Source organism: Alligator sinensis, unplaced genomic scaffold (assembly GCF_000455745.1).
Source record: "Alligator sinensis unplaced genomic scaffold, ASM45574v1 scaffold343_1, whole genome shotgun sequence".
NCBI lineage: Eukaryota > Metazoa > Chordata > Crocodylia > Alligatoridae > Alligator > Alligator sinensis.
In genome coordinates this window covers 344,889-364,242 of record NW_005841947.1, presented here as the reverse complement: position 1 = coordinate 364,242, position 19,354 = coordinate 344,889, and the positions used below count along the sequence as shown (strand labels likewise).

Genomic DNA, 19,354 nt, shown 5'->3' with positions numbered 1-19,354 from the left:
ATCGGCGCGGCGGGGGCGGGGAATGGCCGCTCCACTTCCCCGTGGCCGGGGCTTCATGCTGAAGCTGCTCGGAGCCCACGCGAGGCTGCCTGTGCCTGCTCTCCATTGCCACCACACCGCTGCCTCACAGGGTGGCGGAGATGCAGGGCAGGCAGGCGCAGGCTGTGAGCCCCTGCCAGCTCTCCCGTCTCCCTGCTGTTGCAGCCCAGCCCGGCTCCCCAGACTCCAGCCAGCCCATGCCCATGCCCCGTGCCCGGCTCTGGGCCCTACCAGTGCCGGCGCTGGGCCGCTCCCGCTTGCGTCCACTCCCCCCCCAGCTGCTTTCTCCACTTTCCTGCCCGGCCGCTCTGCACTACATGGCTCCCATACCCACATCCATGCCTACACACACACACACCCATATGCAGTCACTTCTGCATATGCACTAAAAATGCCCACAAATCAGGACAAAAATATATTTTTTAATTCCATTAAAATATATTACTATGGGTGTTTTATTTTTAGTATGTAATTTGTTTTTCTTTCCCCTAAGATGGCAAACCCTCTTCCCCAAAGGAGTACTTCCAGGGGCAAGGGGAGAGATGTCTAGTGGCAAAGGTCAGAGGTTAGGGGCAGGACTTCCAGCCCCAAGATGGCCACCAGGGGGCAGGACACCTGTCAAGGGGCCAGGCTTCCCACGTGGCACTCGACAGCTTGACAAAACTTGGTAAGTGGCCCTCCACTCCAAATAATTGCCTGCCCCTGCCCTAATGTTAGTGAAATCTATGAAAACCTTTGTGAGTGCTTTTGTGGTGTGTGTCAGCGATTACAACATCATAGAGCAGAAGTGTGGTGCTGGTAAACTGTAGGAGTAGAAAGAGGTTTTCTTTTTCCACTCAGAGATGAGAGATGAATGAAGATTTAGGAGGCCAACTGGAGGTTGCTGCTAATGCTCTGTGGTAACATAACTACCTTCTGGATGGTCACGGTGGATCCAGGAACCGGAAACTGGACAGCTTACCTAATATTTTTAATCAGCTTGAGGAGTGACTGACTTCACATACATGAACTTTTTACATGTAAAAAGGATCCATCAATCAAGGTAACTAATGGCTGGATTGACTGTGCAACAGCAGCAGAGCAAGCTGGTCACACACATACATGTGTATCACTTGCCAGTGTCCCATGACCATGCTCTGCAGGGCCAATTCCAAGGGTAACAGTGGAGTTCAAACCATACAGCCCCTCCAGACCTTTGCTTTTCCCATGGGGTCATAGTTAGGGCCACCTGCTGTAGGGGGTATAATGTAGACAGATGTTCCCAGGGAACTCAGGGGTATTTCAGAATTGTGCAAAGGCCACCAAGAAGCTATCACATGGCAGCAACTACTCATCACAACCAGCCACACTTGACTTGACCTTCACCCCTCTTTTAGTTTTCACTCTCCGATTCATTTTGGTCTCCTGGCCAAGAAAGCTTTTTCCTTCAGTTGGTTGGATATCTAGCAGGACACAAAAATAACTGACTGGGGTCTTGGACAGAAGACTATGATCACTGCAGTGAAAGGTGAAGACTTCTTGCTGCAAACCATCATTGCCTTAGAGTCAGAATAAATCTAGTTCAGAAATGCCGTTTATCATTAAGGTGGCCAGACACTTCCCATTTTAACAACTGACAATAGGATCTTTATAACCTTGTCAAAATGTAACTATCTGGACTAAGATTTTTCTGACTGTCAGCCTTGATTTGCCTGTCATGCAAGATACATCTGTTAAAATTATTTAGCCATTTTAAGTAAGGTCAGATGAAAATATTTGGTTTGAACATTGTTAGAACATTTATGCTGGTTACACTGAAAAGCTCAAACTCCTTCTGGTATTGTAGAGAAGGCCCGAAGTCTGTCAGTCTACACTCACGGTAGGAATGGGCCTTCGGCTGTCCCTGTCAAAATCTACCCAAATTTGGCCTAGGAAGAAATCTCTGCAAAACCTCAATTCACACATGCTTGTTGGAGGCTTGCTAGAGTTTACTAGCAGCCCAGCTTGAAACCCTGAGTTTGGAGCGGCAAAAGGATTGAATTCTAACAGCAGCAGCTGAATTCACTGAGAGACGCATCAAAATATAGAGGTCTGTGTAATGCAACTGATTCTGAGAATGGCTGCAAGTTAGCCCTGAAAGTTGGAGCACAGGTCTGCCAATTTATGGGTTTTATCCCTCAGTGCAGTGAGATGAGATAAGTCTTCTACCTCATCTCAGAGGAGCACTGGGAACCTTAAATCATGGTAATGTTTCAAAAGCACTCAGACACTGTGACGGGTGCAGCCTTGAATGTCCAGCAGGATATTACCAAATCACTTTATCCTGTGCCAGGTTTGGATGGTGTGCAGTATCTACAGCCTGGGGCACACGCTGAAGAAGAAGCATATAAAGAAGTGTAGCACAGCTTCCCAGTCCATTCAGCCTGTGCCCAGAGCGAGCCGGGAGTGGGAGGGGTCATGGAGACAACAGAAAGTGGTTGTGTAAGTGGTTGTGTAACTAGAGACTATATCATGATGCAGACACACAAAGCAGGCTTGATTCTGGCTTTGCCCAACTTCTGCACGCCTGACTCTTCACTTTTTTAATATAGTTGGTTGTGACCCCTTCCCCCTCCCCACCCCCCATCTTTCTCTGACTAATACCTTGATAGGATTAAGACAGTTAATAATCAGTGAGAGGAGCTTCCTATGAAATGCTGATCTTTTCCACAACTATACCCTACCAAAAAACAACACAGGGTCATTAGCTTTCAGGCCTTCCCTTCTCATATGCTCTTATATGAGACACATATGACCACAAGCTCTTACTTTAGTCAATTAGTGAAGCTGTCCGCTATAAGTTTTCAAATAGATATCCTGTCAGCAGGTCAGACTTGTGGCTGGCTGCTGTCACCAGCAAGCTGGTGAGCTGTCTATCTGTGGTAATCAAATATCCCCTTACTTTGGTGTCTAAACATCTTGCAGCATTTAATGCATTGACTCTCACAACAGCCCTTATGCCCTGTGGGTTCCTGGCAGGCTGGATTGTGTGAGAGAGCTGTGTGAGCTGTACAAGCAAGAGCTGCCATGCGTTCAGTTGGGAAGAGGCATTTTGCCTTCCTCCTGCTCATCATCGCCAGGTCTGCAGTGCTACCGGGTGAGTCTGACTGCTCTGGGGGCTGTGCTGCTGGGAGGGGTAGGGAACCAGAGGATGGTTCTTCCCATCGCTGCTGTCCCTCTCATTGTGGTTTTCAGTAAAGGACACTGCAGATTCTGTAGCTCAGCACCAGCATCTTTGCCCTGCTCTCATTCCCCTGCTGCTGTTTGTGATGATCACAGGCCTGTGATCTAAAGGCATCTGCTTAGTGACCTTGATTGATCCATGGTTCACAATACTGTCAGATGGCAGAGGTGAGGGCTCTTCCCTCATGTCTCGACTTTCTTTCCATCCGGGTTTATTTAACAGGCTATAGAGTGCCCAGATGAAAGGGCCTGTGAACTTGGAGTTTTAGCCAGGAATTATGTTCAGGGCTTTATGCTGAAGGTTGGTGGTAGCTCCCATGGGGGATGGCTGAGGTCTGTTTTTATCCTGGGCACAGGGGAGAGATCCCACAAAGGGACAGAGAACAGTTCCTGGGGTTTTATTCTGAAAGCCAAAGGGAGCTGCCTCGCCTCTCATCTGCAATGGCTTCTGCACTGAGAGCAGGGGCCAGCTCAGGCTGCGGGTCCAAAGTTTTAGAGTTGTGGGTTAAGGCTCACCTTAACAACAGCTGTATCCACTCCACCAGCCCAGCTTACATCTGAGTGTACAGCCTGTGTCCTTGGCCCTGGACATTGACACAGGAACTCTCATAATACTGACAAGAGGAAGCCCTGAACACCACTTGCCAGTGCTAAGTACAAGTAGTGGCAGTGGGGCCACACGTCCAATGCACCAAACTAGCCAAAATCTACAGGCTTCAAAAGATGGGTCTTGCTTCTCTAGCACTGCTTATCAGAGGATTTCAGAACACTTTGCAGGAGGATTTAATTCAACCTCAATACCATTCAGGCCCCTCTTCCCCCTTTTTGCAGATGGACTAATTGATCCAAAGGGATATTTGGTGACATGGTCTACCTAGTCACACGAGGTCACATGGGGTGAGCTCATGACAATCATGGCGCAGGGCTCATGAATAGAGGTGGTCAGAATAGGATGGGATTTTTCATGAAAGATTTTTAGGAAAACGGATATAAAAGATCAGATTTCTGCAGAAAAAGCTTGATTTTGTGTTAAAAACCAACCAAACAAACAACCCTCACAGTATAACAAAACAAAGGCCCTTCCTAACCAAATGTTTTTAGCTGCAAATAAAAACATTTTTCCTTTGGATGGAAACTTTCTCTCCAGCCCTGCTCCTGAGTACCATGCTCACCAGACTCTGCTGTCCCCAGTGTGGATGGGTGAGGACAGGGGGTTGCTGTGGGCTTCTCTCCCTCAGAACCCACCACCTTAGTGGGCCCAGCAGGTCCAGCATCCCAGAGACTTCTGTCCCTGGGGTTTGGCAACATTATAGGAAGCCTAGAGTGAAGGGGCTTAATTGTGGGCACCAAGTGAGAGAGAGAGCAAGAGAGTGAGTGAGCAAATATTAAACAAGGACATTTTAAAATTGTGCCCTGCACAGGCTCAGCCAGCCTCATTTCCCTTAGCACTTGTCTTAGCATTTCTACTGTCACCAGCACAGCTCCACTAGTATTAACAGTGGAAACACTAGCTTAGATGCAGGGTATGGGTCATTTTTTAACCACTGTGGTGTCTTCACCTGTCCTGTGCAGTAGGTCAGTGTTTCTCAACCTTTTAAGTAGCAAGTACCCCCTAACTGCTGAAAATTTTAATAAGTACCCCAACACTCAGCTTTCTCAGGGATTTTATATTTACAGACTAATGTGTTGGAAGAAGGGCTGTGTTTATAAGGTCGTGATATGACAGATATCTGATCTGGTGTGGGTAGGGTTGCCACCTTTTACACCAGGGGTGCACAACTCAAGTATGTACCTGGGCTAGAGGTGATGTTAGCCAAAGCTAGGAGGGCTGAACCCAGTGCCATAGTGTGGCATGCCAAATTATTATTGGGGAATTTATTCCAAGTTTTTTAATTCCAATTTCTTGGCATAGTTTTGGGAGGAGGAAGAGGCAAGGGAGAGAGGAAAAGAGGTTGAGAGAGAGAGTGTTGGGGTACCCACATACCCCCTGCCTGTGTCTTGCATACCCCCAGGGGTACATGTACCGCAGGTTGAAAAACTATGCAGTAGGTGACCCAACTTTTAATCTGGTGGTGGGTCTGTAATAGTGACTTCCCCAAAAAACAAAAATATTATTACAGCAACCGTAGCTCTGCTCTCTAGCTTATATGAAGTGCATGTGTCTTTCAGTAGTGATTCAGTGCACTGTATCTAGTCAGACATACACAGTCCTCTATGTGTGCATCTTAGGAGGTGGTGAGACTTCAACATAAGCAATCAGAACTAAATTAATGCTACTCCTTTACTTTGAGGAAGTAGAACTAAATATTCATTCAGCACATGAGGGATAATACAAGATGCTCCTGTATCTGCTCTTAGTAAGCAGCTAAAGCTCTTTTTAGCTTGCTCTGGTGTAATTCACATTCATATTTGAGGATTCCTTCAGTAGAAGGGAAACAATCACTGGCCTGCTTGAAGCACCTTCCTGCCACACCTATGCAGTACTTCGTGAGGACAGAAGAGGTACAGATTTAAATGTGATATTTTAAATGTTTGTCTGATGAAAATCTCCATGCCTGTAAAACTGAAAAATGAATGAACAAAATATTTTGAAGTAGAAATAGTAAGAACACAGTCACTAAGTGCTTTATGTGCAGGGCCAAATCTGTAAATGAATAGAATTTTTTTCCCAAAGTTAGCAAATTAGTTTAATTTTTGGATGGGTGATCAACAGCACATTTTAAGACATAAATAGAGTGTTCGCAGAAAATTAAACACATTGGAAGTTGAGGCATGTAATGTAAGTGCCATGCCAAGTGTAATAGCAATAGGATCAATGATGGATGGTGAGATTTACCAACGAAGCTAGCAAGATAGCGGGACAGCAATCTGCACTCTGGGTGGGCTTGGATGTGGAGCAACTTCTCACTTCCTGTACACCTCAGCTGCCCAAAGAAAGAATAGATTCACGTCAGAAAAATGGAGGAGGGCAAAATATAGAAACATCTACATTCGTTGATGTCCAATTGTTTCCTGTGCACTGTCACTGTGCTTGGTGTTGTGCAAAAGACGGAGACACAAGCTTTGCCTTGTATAGTTCAAAGTTTGTGGTAAAGGTCTTCAGACAGTGTTAGTGTGGCAGGAAGCAGAAGACAGGGAGCAGAAAGCAGAGCAGCAAATCAGACAGGAGAAGGGGGCTGGAGTGGCACTCAGGGCGGTGACAAGTCTTACCTTGTGACACACTTGCTGAAAAGGTTGGCTTTCTGCTGCTGTGCTTTCTAGAAGGTCATCTCCCAATCTGTATGTGTGTTTGTAATGCCTTCTCCCTAGGTGCAGCACTTTGCACTTATCTTTGTTAAACTGCATCCTATTTTGTTCTGCCCACTTTCCCAACCTGGCCAAATCTGCCTTAATCCATTCCCTGCCCAACTGTGTGTTTACTTTGCCCCATAATTGGGTGTCATCTGCAAATTTGGACAGAGTGCTTTCCATGCCCTCATCCAAGTCACTGATGAAGATATTGAACAGCACTGGTCCAACCCTTGGGGGACCCCACTGCTCACATCTTTCCAGGTTGATATCAACCCATCCACCACCACTGTTTGGGTGAGGCCCATAAGCCAATCTGCCACCCACCTGACCATGTAATCATCTACATCACAGCCACTTAGTTTATGAGAATGGGATGAGACACCATATAGAAGGCCTTTTTAAAATCCAAGTAAATGACATCTACCTCAACTCTTGCATCTAACCATTTTGTGACCTGGTTGTAAATAGAAACAAGGTTAGTCAGGCAGGATCTACCTGCTGTGCATCCATGCTGATTGCTCTTCATTATTATTTTTCCTGCTGGACTCCCACAAATGTGTTCCTTAATAATTTTTTCAAAGGTTTTCCCAAGGATAGAGGTGAGATTAACCAGCCTATAGTTATCCGGATCCTCCTTCCTCCCATTCTTGAAAATAGGGACCACATGGGCCCTTTTCCATCATCTGGGACCCGTCCTGAGCACCACAAGTGCTCAAACAGTCTTGCCAGTGGTTCTGCTATGACACTGGCTAATTGCCTCAGCACCCTTGGATGAAGATCCTCTGGGCCTGCTGACTTAAACACATCCAGCCCCTCCAAGTGCCCCTTCACTAGGCTGGCGCTAACTGTTGGTGGGCTGGTATTCCTCTTGTGCTTGTCTATAATCCAAATGGGAAATATGTATTTATCCATGTTCAAGAATACAGGTGCAAAAAACTCATTGAAGAGCTCAGTTTTCTCACTCCTATCTGACACCACTTGCCTTAGTCTGTCCTGTAGGGTTCCTATGTTGCCGTGTGCCTTCTTTTTACTCCCTATATACCTGAAGAAGGACTTTTTGCTTTCTTTAAGTTTTGATGCCAATCTGAGTTCCATTGTTGCTTTGGCCTTTCTGACTGCCTCCCTGTAAGTGTGAGCCAAGTAGGTATACTCCTCCTTGGTGGCTACTAGGGCTGTACAAAACAGCATTGTTCCACTTTGACTTCCATTTTGATGTTTCAATGGAACAGTGTTTCATTTTGAATTTTGTTTCGTTCCAAAATCACCGTTCCATTTCGTTGAAACTGTTTTGCTGTTTTGACACTGTTTTGCCCATAGGGTATAATGGGAATCATAAAATGCGGCAGGCGGGCAGATTGGGGGCTCGCCCGCACCCCTGGGAGGGCTGTGGGGGCTGTGCCAGAGTCCTTCTGGGGGTGCGTGCCCCAGATCTGCCTGCTGGATGACAGGAGCCAGTTGCTGCCTGGGACCGGTGCCGGGAAGATCGGTGCTGCCACTGGCCCCAGGTGGCAACACCCACCTCCTCTCATCCAGCAGGCAGATTGGGGGCTCACTCGCACCCCCGGGAGGGCTGAGGGGGCTGTGCCAGACTCCTCCCAGGGGTGCGGGTCCCCCATCTGCCCAGAGATCTTCCTGGTGCCAGTCCCAGCTGGCAACACCTGGCTCCTCTCATCTGGCAGGCAGATCAGGGGCTAGCCTGCACCCCTGGGAGGGCTGCAGGGGCTGTGCGCCTCTGATTTGCATGCAGGATGACAGGAGCCGGATCCAATCTGTCGAATGAGAGGAGCCGGGTGCTGCTGGCTGGGACCAGCGCTGAAGCCAGTAAGCCCGGCTTTGAAACTTGAAACGTTTCAAAACTTTTAAAATGTTTTGAGTTCCTCTGTTTCATTTTGAAGCTGCTTCGAAGACTTTTATTTCATTTCATTTTCACTGTTTTGAGCTCAAAATGCATCGAAACAGCTTCGAAATGAAATGCTGGGAGAAATTTGGCACAGACCTAGTGGCTACCCCCTCCTTCCACAGTCTGTATGCCTCTTTTTTGCCTTGGATCTATCTGATTGCTCCTCCCAGCAGATATCGGGGTAGTTTACCCATGACAACCATGTCCTTTGAGTGTGATGCCTCTGAGAGCTGCCCAGAGAATTCCAGGTCTAGCATTCCTGGTGTGGCAGTCAATAATTGACCCCCACTACCAAGTCCCTTTCACCCCAACCCCCTTGTATTCTGACCCACAGTACCTCAATTTGCCCTCTTCTGATCCCACCTTGATTATGGAAAATGTGTATTGCTCCTTAACATAGAGAGTAATGGCCCCTCCCCCCACTGCCTATTTCAAGATATATAAATTCTATTATTTAATGCATAGTTAATATATATTTAATATATTGTGTAATATAGGTGTTGAATATATATATTTAATATTTAATTATATATACTATATTATATTTAATATATAATATATTCTGTTTAATTGTATCTCATTACTGATTTAGTTAGACATGTAGTGTGCTTATATACAAGTGTTGAGGCTGCTCCAACAGTGTAATCACAAAGCATCAGAGCAGACTCAATTAATCGAGTCTTCTGGAGTGTGGTAATCACCGTGCTCCAGCCAGCCTCCGTGTCTTGTATCAGAGTTCCTGTGCTTCAAAATGTCAGTGGGGGTGCTCATCAAACAAGTTTTAGATAAAGCACCCCTGCTGCCATTTTGAAGAGTGGGGACACTGATACACAAGACACTCAGGGGATTTAATTAGAGCGGCTCTTGGAGTCGCTCTGATTAAAGCACCCCCACCTACCCCTGGAGCCCATTGATGGTTTCCTTTACTTTGCTTGTCAAGTTAGTTGTCACACTGCAAAGGTTAACTCTTTACGGTCACTCAGGTTTTGATACCATTTGCTTAGCCACACTTTTTCAGCTTGGCTTAGGCCTCTTGAAAATGGCCAAGGCTGGCAACACCCCCACTGTTGTGTGGGACGGGTATGGCCAGAACAGAGGTGCTGCCCAAGTCCCTCGGGGAGAAACACAAGTGACCAGGGAAAAAACTTAGAGATACATCTCATATTATTGCAATTGCAGGCAGAAGGGCTAGATCTCTTTGAAACAGAGGTGGGGTTGGTCATCACCAACTCTGATTCCATTTCAGCCCCCAATCAAGAAAACTCTTGTTTGCAAAAACAGGAGGCAAACAGTGTTACTCTCAAGCCTCTCCCTCACCTTGTGATTCCCCTCCCTGACCACCCCATGCAGGGCACAGGGATATTCCTGTTCCAGTTACTAAGAAGGTTCTGGTCATGCAGTGCAGGGAGCTGGTGCACAACTGAGTCATCACAAGAAAGGCTTAACTGGCCAATCAAAATGCAGCCAGTTAGTTAATGTAGCCATTACTTTCCCCCTCCATCAACATGCCACCCCTGTGTAGCTCTGTACTCCCAATTTCAATGGTGGACTCTATCCCCATTCACCCCATTCCTGAATTCCTAGCCCCTTGAGGAGCCCTGTGGGCCAGACAACACGGCTCGGCAGGCCATAGGTTTGGTACCTCTGCTCTAAAGAATCCAGCACAGGTGAGAAAGGGAAGACTGATAGTCTGGAGGCTGAAGTCTTCTGTTTAGCCGCAGAACAGCTATAGCCATGCTGCACTGCATCCCAGCATGAACACCACATGCCCCTGGAGGCTGTGGGGGCATGGCAAGCTCCCGCAGGTGGCAGTGGCACTGTCGACGGCAGGAGCATGGCAGCGGCAAGTGGTGAGCTCCCGCAGGCAGCCATGGCGCTGTTGGTAGTTGGGCGCAGGTGGCAAGTGCTGACCAGTGGTCGATGACCACTCACAGATGCCACTGGCAGCATCAACAGTGGCTTGGGGACCACCTGCAGACACTGCTGGCGGTGTTGGTGGCAAGGGGCCGGGGCGGAGAGCAGCAACTGCCCACAGGCACTGCCAGCAGTGTCGGCAGCGCTTTTTGCAGGGGGTGCACTGCCAAGCTCTGGGTGTCCACGTGCACCTGCCAATGCATCCCAGTGTGCTGGAAGACAGGCCTAGAAAAAAGAATGTAGACAAGGTAAGTGCATCCAGATGGGCAATTTAATACAGGTAAAGAAATAAGGAAATTTGTGCCAGACCTGATGGCAATATGCTGGAAATATTTTTCCATTAAAAGCTGAGCAGACACCCATCAACTTGTTACACAGAGGTGCTTCCAGTTTAGGGGCGAAAACTCTTGTAACAGAGAAAAACTTTATTCAGATCAATGGATTTGCTCTCATTTACACCAGCAGAGGATTTGGCCTGTTGAAAATAAGACAACTTGGCTACAGATCTGGAGCAGTTTGACAGTGGTGAACAGGAGAAACAAGTATACATGTCCAAAACTTGTCCCCAGATCACTAAGTGACCTTAAAGGCTTCCTGTGTTCAAAAGCATAATTGGTAATACTCAAGACTAATCATGAGGGATGTGCTATTCGTCTCCATTCATGTGTGATGTGGCTTCAGACTGATCTGTATGTCACCAAGCAGACGTGTAGTGGAAAGAAACCATACGTACAAAAAGGTTCTCTCCTTGCATTCAGATATCAGAAGCAGAATAAACATTTAGAAGGTGACCTAGGGGGTTGCTGCTAATACTTTGTGGTAATTAAACTGCATTTTGGAGGGTGGTTGTGAGGCCAAGCTGAGGAAACCACACTGCCTATCAGATATATACATTGAGCCTGAGGAGGGAGATTTTGCACATATGGTTAAGTTCCAGCTTGTTAAAGGTGCTGGGTTGCCTGAAATCCTCTGCTTGTTTAAGGTATAGGTACAGTACAAGCCACAGCTGCAGCCAAGCAAGTTTCCCACACATGAAAACCCATCCACATACAGGCCCCATGATTTCCTGAGAAAAGTGCAATTTCTGAGACCCACTCTCAGTCTATTCAGGATCTGCCATATATGCCATTTCTACTTGGAGCTGGATGCTAACTCCTCACTGGGGATAGTGAGTATAGGCAGGGAACAGGGGTGTTATCGTTGTTATGCTTCTACTTATATCATTTACGGCAATGTCCATATATTTTCTCATTTACTGGGCTATCAAATATGAGACCCTGAGCTCCAAGTGGCAAAAAGCTGAACACTAGTAACAGATGGTGGAGCCAGTGGGAGCCATGAATGAGAATGCAGAAGACAGTGGGCGCATCTCCACATGCATTTACTCTAACCTAGATTTACTGTGCAGTAAACTACTGCACAGTGGGCGCATCTACACATGATGCTATGTTGCAGGTAGCAAATTAACTCAGGATCAAGGAGATTTACTGTGAAATAAGCTTGTGCACGTGTAGACCCACATGCTTACTTCACAATAAACTATGCTAATTTGCTGTTAAGTGTCTCATGTAGATGTGCCCAGTATAATCCTGTTTTCAACTGATTAATAAATGGCCCTTCTAAGAATTTGTGGTTTTTAATCTCTCAGTGCCCCATCCATAAAATAAGGATGATAATAACACTTAACCTTATACATTTTATTATGAAATTTAAATCATATTACTGTTTGGAAAACTCAGACACTGTGTTGGGTAGATGTTGAAAAGTCCATCAGGAAATGAATGACAATATCTCAGTGATTCTCCACTGAGTGCCTTGGGGTTTCATGGTACCCCAGGGTGCTGTGAAAACTGCTCAGGGATGCTGTAGATGGTGATGGCCAGGTAAAACTGCCTCTTGTATAGGGCTGCAGTATGTGCACAATCCTAAATTAAGATTCTCTGATAACCCTAAAGCAGGCAGGAGAACTAGTTTAGGCTGCAGTTCTTCCTGGTCTGCACCCACCTCCCCTCCATGTTCTTGTGTCCAAGAGACTGCAGGGTCGCACCAGGAAGAGCCACTGCCCTAGACAGATCTCCTGCCTGCTTTAGGGTTATCAGAACCCTAATGCAGGAAATGCACATACATGCCATAGCCATTCCCAGTTTGGCCGTGCACAAGGCATGTGAGGCAGTCTTACCTGGAGGCAGTAACACCTGGCTGAGAACCACTGAGGTTAGCTGAGCACAATATCAGTTCTCTCACAAGGATGCCACCATATTCAAAGAAGTTGTCAGGAGTACCCTGACTCTGCAAAGGTTGAAAACCACTGCTTTATCTATTGCTGGGTTTGGATTGTGCATAGGGCCACACACTGAAGAGGAAGGATATAAGCAAGTGTAATAGGAAGAAAAAGGTTGGGAGACGGGGTCATGGAGACAAGAGGAAGTGATCGGATAATTAGAGACTGTAGCACAGTGCAGACAAACAAGAGAACTTTAATACTGGCTTTTCCTGACATTTGAGTGCCTGACTTTGCAACCTTTGCAACTTCTTAACATAGTGAGTTATAATTTTTTATTAGTATAGAGATGAAGCGAGCAAGCAATGAGAAGGTTCTTGTGAGCAAATGCTGACCCTTCACCAATTTTGCCTTACCAAAAAGCATAGAGGACCATTATATTTCAAACCTTCCCCCACCACACTCATTCTGTGAGATAGCAGATGTAAAACCACAGGTTCTCATTCTTTGTCACGCGGTGAACCTGTCCACCAGAAGATCAACATGCCCACAGCCTATAAGCAGTGAAGGGTAGCAGCAGGATTGCTAATTAGGCTAAAACTGCAGATCCTGGGTAGGAGTGCCTCAGACCAGGAAGGGGATGAGTGGAGGCACATATAAGCTAGACCCAGGGGCTGGAACCACAGTTTTTGGCAGAAGCAGGACATGGCATACTCTGGGGGAACAGGAGCTGCACAGGAATAGGGGGATGCAAGCTTACAGACCCAGGGAAGTCCATAGGCTTTAGTGGGAAGGTGCCACTCAGAGGACTGTCTAAAAGATAAGCAATGGCAGCTTATGGAGTGGCTGTAGAGGAGGAAAGGATGCCACTGAGGATGCCCCACAGCATGGCTTAGATCATATTGTTCTCTCCTACCCCACCTGACTTGTCACACTCAAGACACAAACCCAATGCCTAGTCCAGACAGGGTTGCCATGAGGAGCAGTAGCCATTCAGAGAAGGTCATGTTTGTCCCTTGTATGCACCGAAAGAATGCCTAATTAAATTAGCCTAAAAGTTTTGTCTGGAAAAGGAAGCAACACAAAGGGGCAGACACACCTTCAGTCATGTCCCACCTCGTGAGAGGGAAAGCTCGTCTGCATAATATTAATCTCTCCAGAAAGAAGAAGGAGAAACAAATGAAGGTTCTCAGATCATGTGCTTTAGACCAGAGGGGAGTTTGGGAAATCCCTAGGGATGTTTTCTGGCCCCAGCTTCCAAGCTGGTAAAAAAGATGAGATGCTCCCAAATTTGGGGAATCCATCGAGGGCTCTGCTGGGGCAAGCTGAGGGAGTCTGCGAACAGGCATGGTGAGAGCCAAGAAAAGCTACCTTCAGGGAAATTGTTGGCTGAGATCTTGTATTTTTGACCTTTTATTTTTCTATCATCTGCCTCTCAATCTTTAGTTTCTTTTGCCTGTATGTCTTACATATTCTTGAATAAAACCCCTTACCTGTTTGCCTTACTGACTGTCTGTGGCAAATGTGATCACAAAGCATTTGGTGCTTCAGGCGTTCCTCTTCTTCAGCAGGGAAAGTTTCTGCTGGAGCTGCAAAGGTTTGGTCTGGGGTGAGGGTGACTAAGGTTGGCTAGTGGGTGAAGAGTCACCCCAAAAGGAAGATCTCGTTTATCTCTGAAGATACACAGCAGAACAGAAGGGAGAAGCTTGGGCCTGGGGTCATCCCAACATCTTAACAGCATGGAATTTGTCACAGTTAATTTGCCTATTTTTTACCTTCTCACAGACCCGAACTCAGATTAATAGAGCAGGCCTCTTCCAAACTCCCAGACAATTTTAAAGCCTAAGCTTCACGTCACTTATTTATTCCATGAGACAAATATTATCTCAGTTGTCATCTATTCCTATTAGACTATTTCTGTCACTATCTTCAATATATTGTAAACTGTTGAGCACTGGGGGAGTGCCCAGGGCAATTGTGAAGGCAATGAGCAGAGCTCCAGTTTGCTGGAAGGGACAAGGAGGCAGAGAGCATGCCCAGTCTCTCTCTGTTTGACAGCTTAGGACTGTGTTTACTACACATATTGCTGCTGCATACTAGAGTTGGGTGAGTTGGGGGTGTCTCTTAGCATGCCTGAGGAACTAGAAATGACTTATCACGTGATGCATAACATGCCACATATTCAAGTTCATCAGCAATACAAACCAGCCACAAAGATGTTCCACGTTTAACAAGTAATATCTGTGTAGCTGGTTGGCCATTTTCCTCACATGATAATTACTTTGCATTTGTAACACATCACAATTTATCTCCCAATTAACTACTCGTGCAATAAAAGTAATGTTTGTCAGGGGCCACAATGCCCCTATGTGGACTTTATGTCAGTTTAACTCCAATACTGTAATATTAGCTGTACCATTTCACTGTGTGGGCTAGCCCTCAGTCCATAGTTTTAAGCTTTAATTGCAACTTTAACAACAACAGATTTCCTTCCTTTTTAATGAAAACTGATGTTCTGTATCATGAAGCACCAGTTTTAGAGAAGTGGCCAAATGACAGACTGGCTGTTTCTGAGACCTGTCCCAGATAGAAGGATAAAAATATTTAAGTAGCAATTCTTCTGCTTCATGGCCCACAAGAATCACTAACAGTGTAGGTGTGGTCCACACCCAAATCTGGCCTGCAGCTGTCTCGGTGGCACTCTGCATGGGGCCAAGCCCCGCCCACTCCCACCCGGGGCAGCCTGCAACATGCTTCTGCATATACCCACCATACGCCTGCCCACAGCACCACCCCAGGCCCAGCACTGGTCCTGGACCCAGTCCTGGCCACCTTCCACCTACTCATCTTTCTTCAAGTGGCTGCTCATTGCACTGGGCAGGTGAAGTGGCTGGAAGGCAGCTGGGAGCTGGAGCCCCATGCACCGGGGCAGGAGCCAGCTGGCTGCAGCTTCCCCTGACCTGCTGTGTGTGCGGTATTCGGCCTATGCCTTGACAGCTACCACTACTTCTCTGTGCTATCTGCTTCCCAGAGTGGTGCAGGAGGAGGAGGAGCTGGTGGAGGTTGGGGAAGCTAAACAGTACCTGTGCAGCTGCAGCAGTACCAGCAGCAGGAGAAACCCTGCTGGGAAGCTGTGCATGCTGGTTAGGGTTCGGGCCAGGGCCAGGGCCAGGGCCAGGGCTGGGGTGTCAATGTTGGCTGACATGGGGCAGGTGAGGACTGGAGTGTGGCCCAGGCTGCTCTGAGCAGGAGCAGGCAGGGCTTAGCCCCATGTGGAGCACCATAGGAGCAGCTGTGGACTGTGTGCAATCAATTGGTGGGCCAGATTCAGCTTGCGGACCGCCAATGTTCGTCTGGCGGATTGTTTCCCCCCCCCCCCTGCCATAGCCCCTTCCAATTCATGTCTGCATTACAACACTACTATTGTGCATGAAGCATGTTTTAACTGTCTACAACAGATTGTGAAGAGATGGATTATTAGCAACCAACAGACTAAAGAATCTTCTACTTCCAATCTAGTGATGAGTTGGTTTGAAAGTTTTCTTTATACACAGGCTGTCAGGCAAGCAGCTCTACTGAACCCAAGACACAGCTCAGTGAAGAAAACAATTCAAGTCCCCAGAAGAAGCAAGAGACCTGGTGCACACACAGTATTACTACTGGTAATGTAATTCCTGAATTCATAGCTATTAGTAGGCAGAGTCTTTAGGGCCTTGAGAACAAGGGTACATACAGCTCTTCATGCACCATAGCATTTTACAGCATCACATGCTGTTTTATGGTTGTAGCAGAAATGGGAACAAGAGTGCTACTCAGGTCCCTGGAGATGTAGCATGGCGGGGTCCCAGGGGCGGCCATGACACCTACTGGTGGCTCTGCGACCATGCCTTGCTTTCCTGTAGGGTGTCCTCCCTTCTATCTTTTCTGCCACGCCTTGCAGGTGCCTTCACGTGGCCCCAGTTCAACAGAACCCCTGCTAGTACTCTCTGGCACCCTACTGGTCCCCATTAATCCCTAGGATCCTCGCTGGGCCTCACTGATCCTCAGGCCCCTTGCTGGGCCTTGTTTTATAGCAGTGCCACCACAGGGCACCTCAAGCCTTAAGGGGCTAATTGTGTGGCTCCAATCCCTCCTTACACCATGCCCCAAACCTCACGGGTGCTACCTTAATGTTGTTCTCCACCCCTTTACTCTCAGCTAGGCCTTCTGGCCCAGGCTCGTTGTATCCGACCTGGCTTTGAGGCTCTAGCCCCGGTTTGGCCCTTTCGGGCACTGGGCCTCTGTTTCCTGTCTGCCAGGCCCCTGTCCCCTCTAAGGCTGTGCCCCACTTGAGTGCTGGGCACCTGGCCCCTGGTACCTGGCCCATGTGTGGTCATGCATCTCTTGAGCACTGGACCCCTGGTGCCTCTCTGGCTCTGGGTTCAATAGTTGCTCATGGCTTGAGGGCTCAAGGCGACTGCATGCCCCATGGAAGCCAATGGGACCTCCGTATACCACCCCTATAGTCCCAAACCAAACTACCACTGTAACCGTAACCGCAACCGTAACTATAACGCAACGCAACGCAACGCAATGTAAAAGGGGCAGAGGGCTGCTTTCCTGTATGTGTCTGCATACCTTCCAGCCCTGGGGTATCCTTGCCAGATCTGCAAGGTTCACTGGGGTTCCACAGACAAGACAGCCATCCATGAAAGAGCCCTGCTGCCCAGAGCTCTTCACCCTGTGGCTGCCAGGGAGAGACTAGCTGGCTAGCACAGGCTCTGGACTTATATCCTCCGCTGCGTAGATTGAACCACTAAGTAAGTGAACAGACATTAAACTTTTCATTCCAAAAATGCAGCCACATGCCTGAAGTGGCCCAGGCCGAAGCTGGGGGGTGCTAGAGCATGCTCCCTGCTTAGCTAGAGCAGACAGCTTGGGCTAAGGCGAGCCTGCCCACCCTGTGGGGAGGGGAAGAGGGAGGGAGGTGTTGTGAGGGAGGTGCAAAGCATCCTGGGATGCTGGGGGACTGTGAGTTATCTTGAATCTGGAGGGAATCTGGGATATATGTTCAACAAACCAATTTAACCTAAATCAATTAAATCTGATACTACATCCATACAGGTTTATCTTAAACAAGTTTCAGCCATTTTGAAAGCAGTTTATGTGCAGTGAACTCTGGGCAAGGGACAGAAATTACACATAAACCTGTTTAAGTAATTGGAAACTGGTTCATATCTGTAACAAGACAAAAGCCAGGTACACTCTTACTGGTATAAGTGATAGGAAACTAATTTATACCTAAAACAGAACAGAAGTTTGGTGTCTCTAATGGGTTATGTAATAGAGAAAATCCCACACAACTTACTGATTCGTTTGATGCACTGGCTGAGGGAGTATTTAGTTGATTGCACGATTTCACAATGATTACGCACTTAATTCATACAACACAATTTTATTTTAAAATGCTTTGCTACGCATATAACACTGCTTAGCTTTAAGAAATACCACAAACATTAAGAACCCAATAACTACATATATCAGAAACAATGCTCCAAATGCACTTCCTTCCCAAACAATGCTATAAGAATTAATATTACAAAAACAACTACAATTACAACTCAAAGTTAGATTTGAATCAATACTATTATTTGTCATAATATACTTACAATCCTAGAATTCCGAGAAGCCAAACACCTAAATATGCTTTCATTCCTCAGTAGTACAATTTAATGGGTTGGTCTCAGTAGTACAGTTCAATGGGCTCACTTCAGCAGTACGGTTCAATGGGCTGGCCTCAATACTGATAGGACTAAGTCCCCTTCCTTCAGTCCCTTTCGGGCGCTCCGCGGCTTCAGCATGAACTAAGAGATTCGTGTTCACGGAGAGGGTGGTTCAGGTGATCAGACTGATCCGGCCTACACTTGCGATTCTTCCTTCGTTGTTCTGCAAGTGAGGTTACTTCCAAATTGTGACAGTAGGTTACAGTTTTTATTGAGTGAGTTGCTGTCTTGGGCCCCTCCTACCCAAACCTGTCACTACTCCCAAATTTGGGCTCGGATCTTACTTAACAGATTTCTGCTGGGTTCAGTTTCTTTTGCTGATCATTTAATTCCTTTGGGGAATTTCCTTTCTTTCCAATCTTTTCAAAGGCATCTAGGGTTTGATTTCTCGGGATGTGGGATGTTTGCTTAAGGGTCGTTTTATGTTAATCTTGTTAAAGGCCTCTAAAGATAAAATTCTTTATCTTTAGAGTTAAGACTTTGAGCAAAGCCCAGACCTTCCGCACGTAGGCCAAAACAAAGGCCTAGATGAGATGAATCTTGTCTTTTTCTAAACTGGCTAATGGGCAACTATTACAAACATTCAAACTATTACATTCAATATGACATTTGGCGCACACAAATGGAAAAATAAAAAATGGTTCAAAAATGGCAGAACCTGGCCTAGGATTTGCCCCCGCCCTCCTGCAACAAAGGGTAAATGCGTGTTCTGTTTGCTATTCTAACCTACACCGCTTACAGAAAACCACATATTTTAGATTGATTCCACCTTGAGTATTTTGAATGTCTGTTGTGTTACAGATTGGAACTGGTTTCTCATCACTTATACCAGTTTATGTATAATTTCAGTTTCTAGCCTCTGAGAACACTGGGAAAATCAAGACTATTTTGAACTGGTCCTCTGTGTGCCAGTTCAATGTTACGTAGCATTCCATGCTGAGCGAGTATCTGGTCAGTCCTCAGGCATCCCGAATTAAATCCTTCCTCAGGGGCTGCTCTGGGATGCCACCAGGACTGTCTATTATC

General features: G+C 46.8%; 1 protein-coding gene across 1 annotated transcript in view; it reads left to right on the top strand.

Annotated features, from left to right (window-relative positions):
- The first annotated feature begins 2,874 nt into the window (after positions 1-2,874).
- LOC102388249 (cell surface glycoprotein CD200 receptor 1-B-like) overlaps positions 2,875-19,354 on the top strand; it is a 25,133-nt gene continuing 8,653 nt past the window's right edge. Inside the window, exons 1-2 of the mRNA XM_014518272.2 lie at positions 2,875-3,154; positions 16,121-16,228. Of these exons, the coding sequence (XP_014373758.2) occupies positions 3,085-3,154; positions 16,121-16,228 (178 nt within the window). The 5' untranslated portion in view covers positions 2,875-3,084. The remainder of the gene's footprint in view (positions 3,155-16,120; positions 16,229-19,354) is intronic.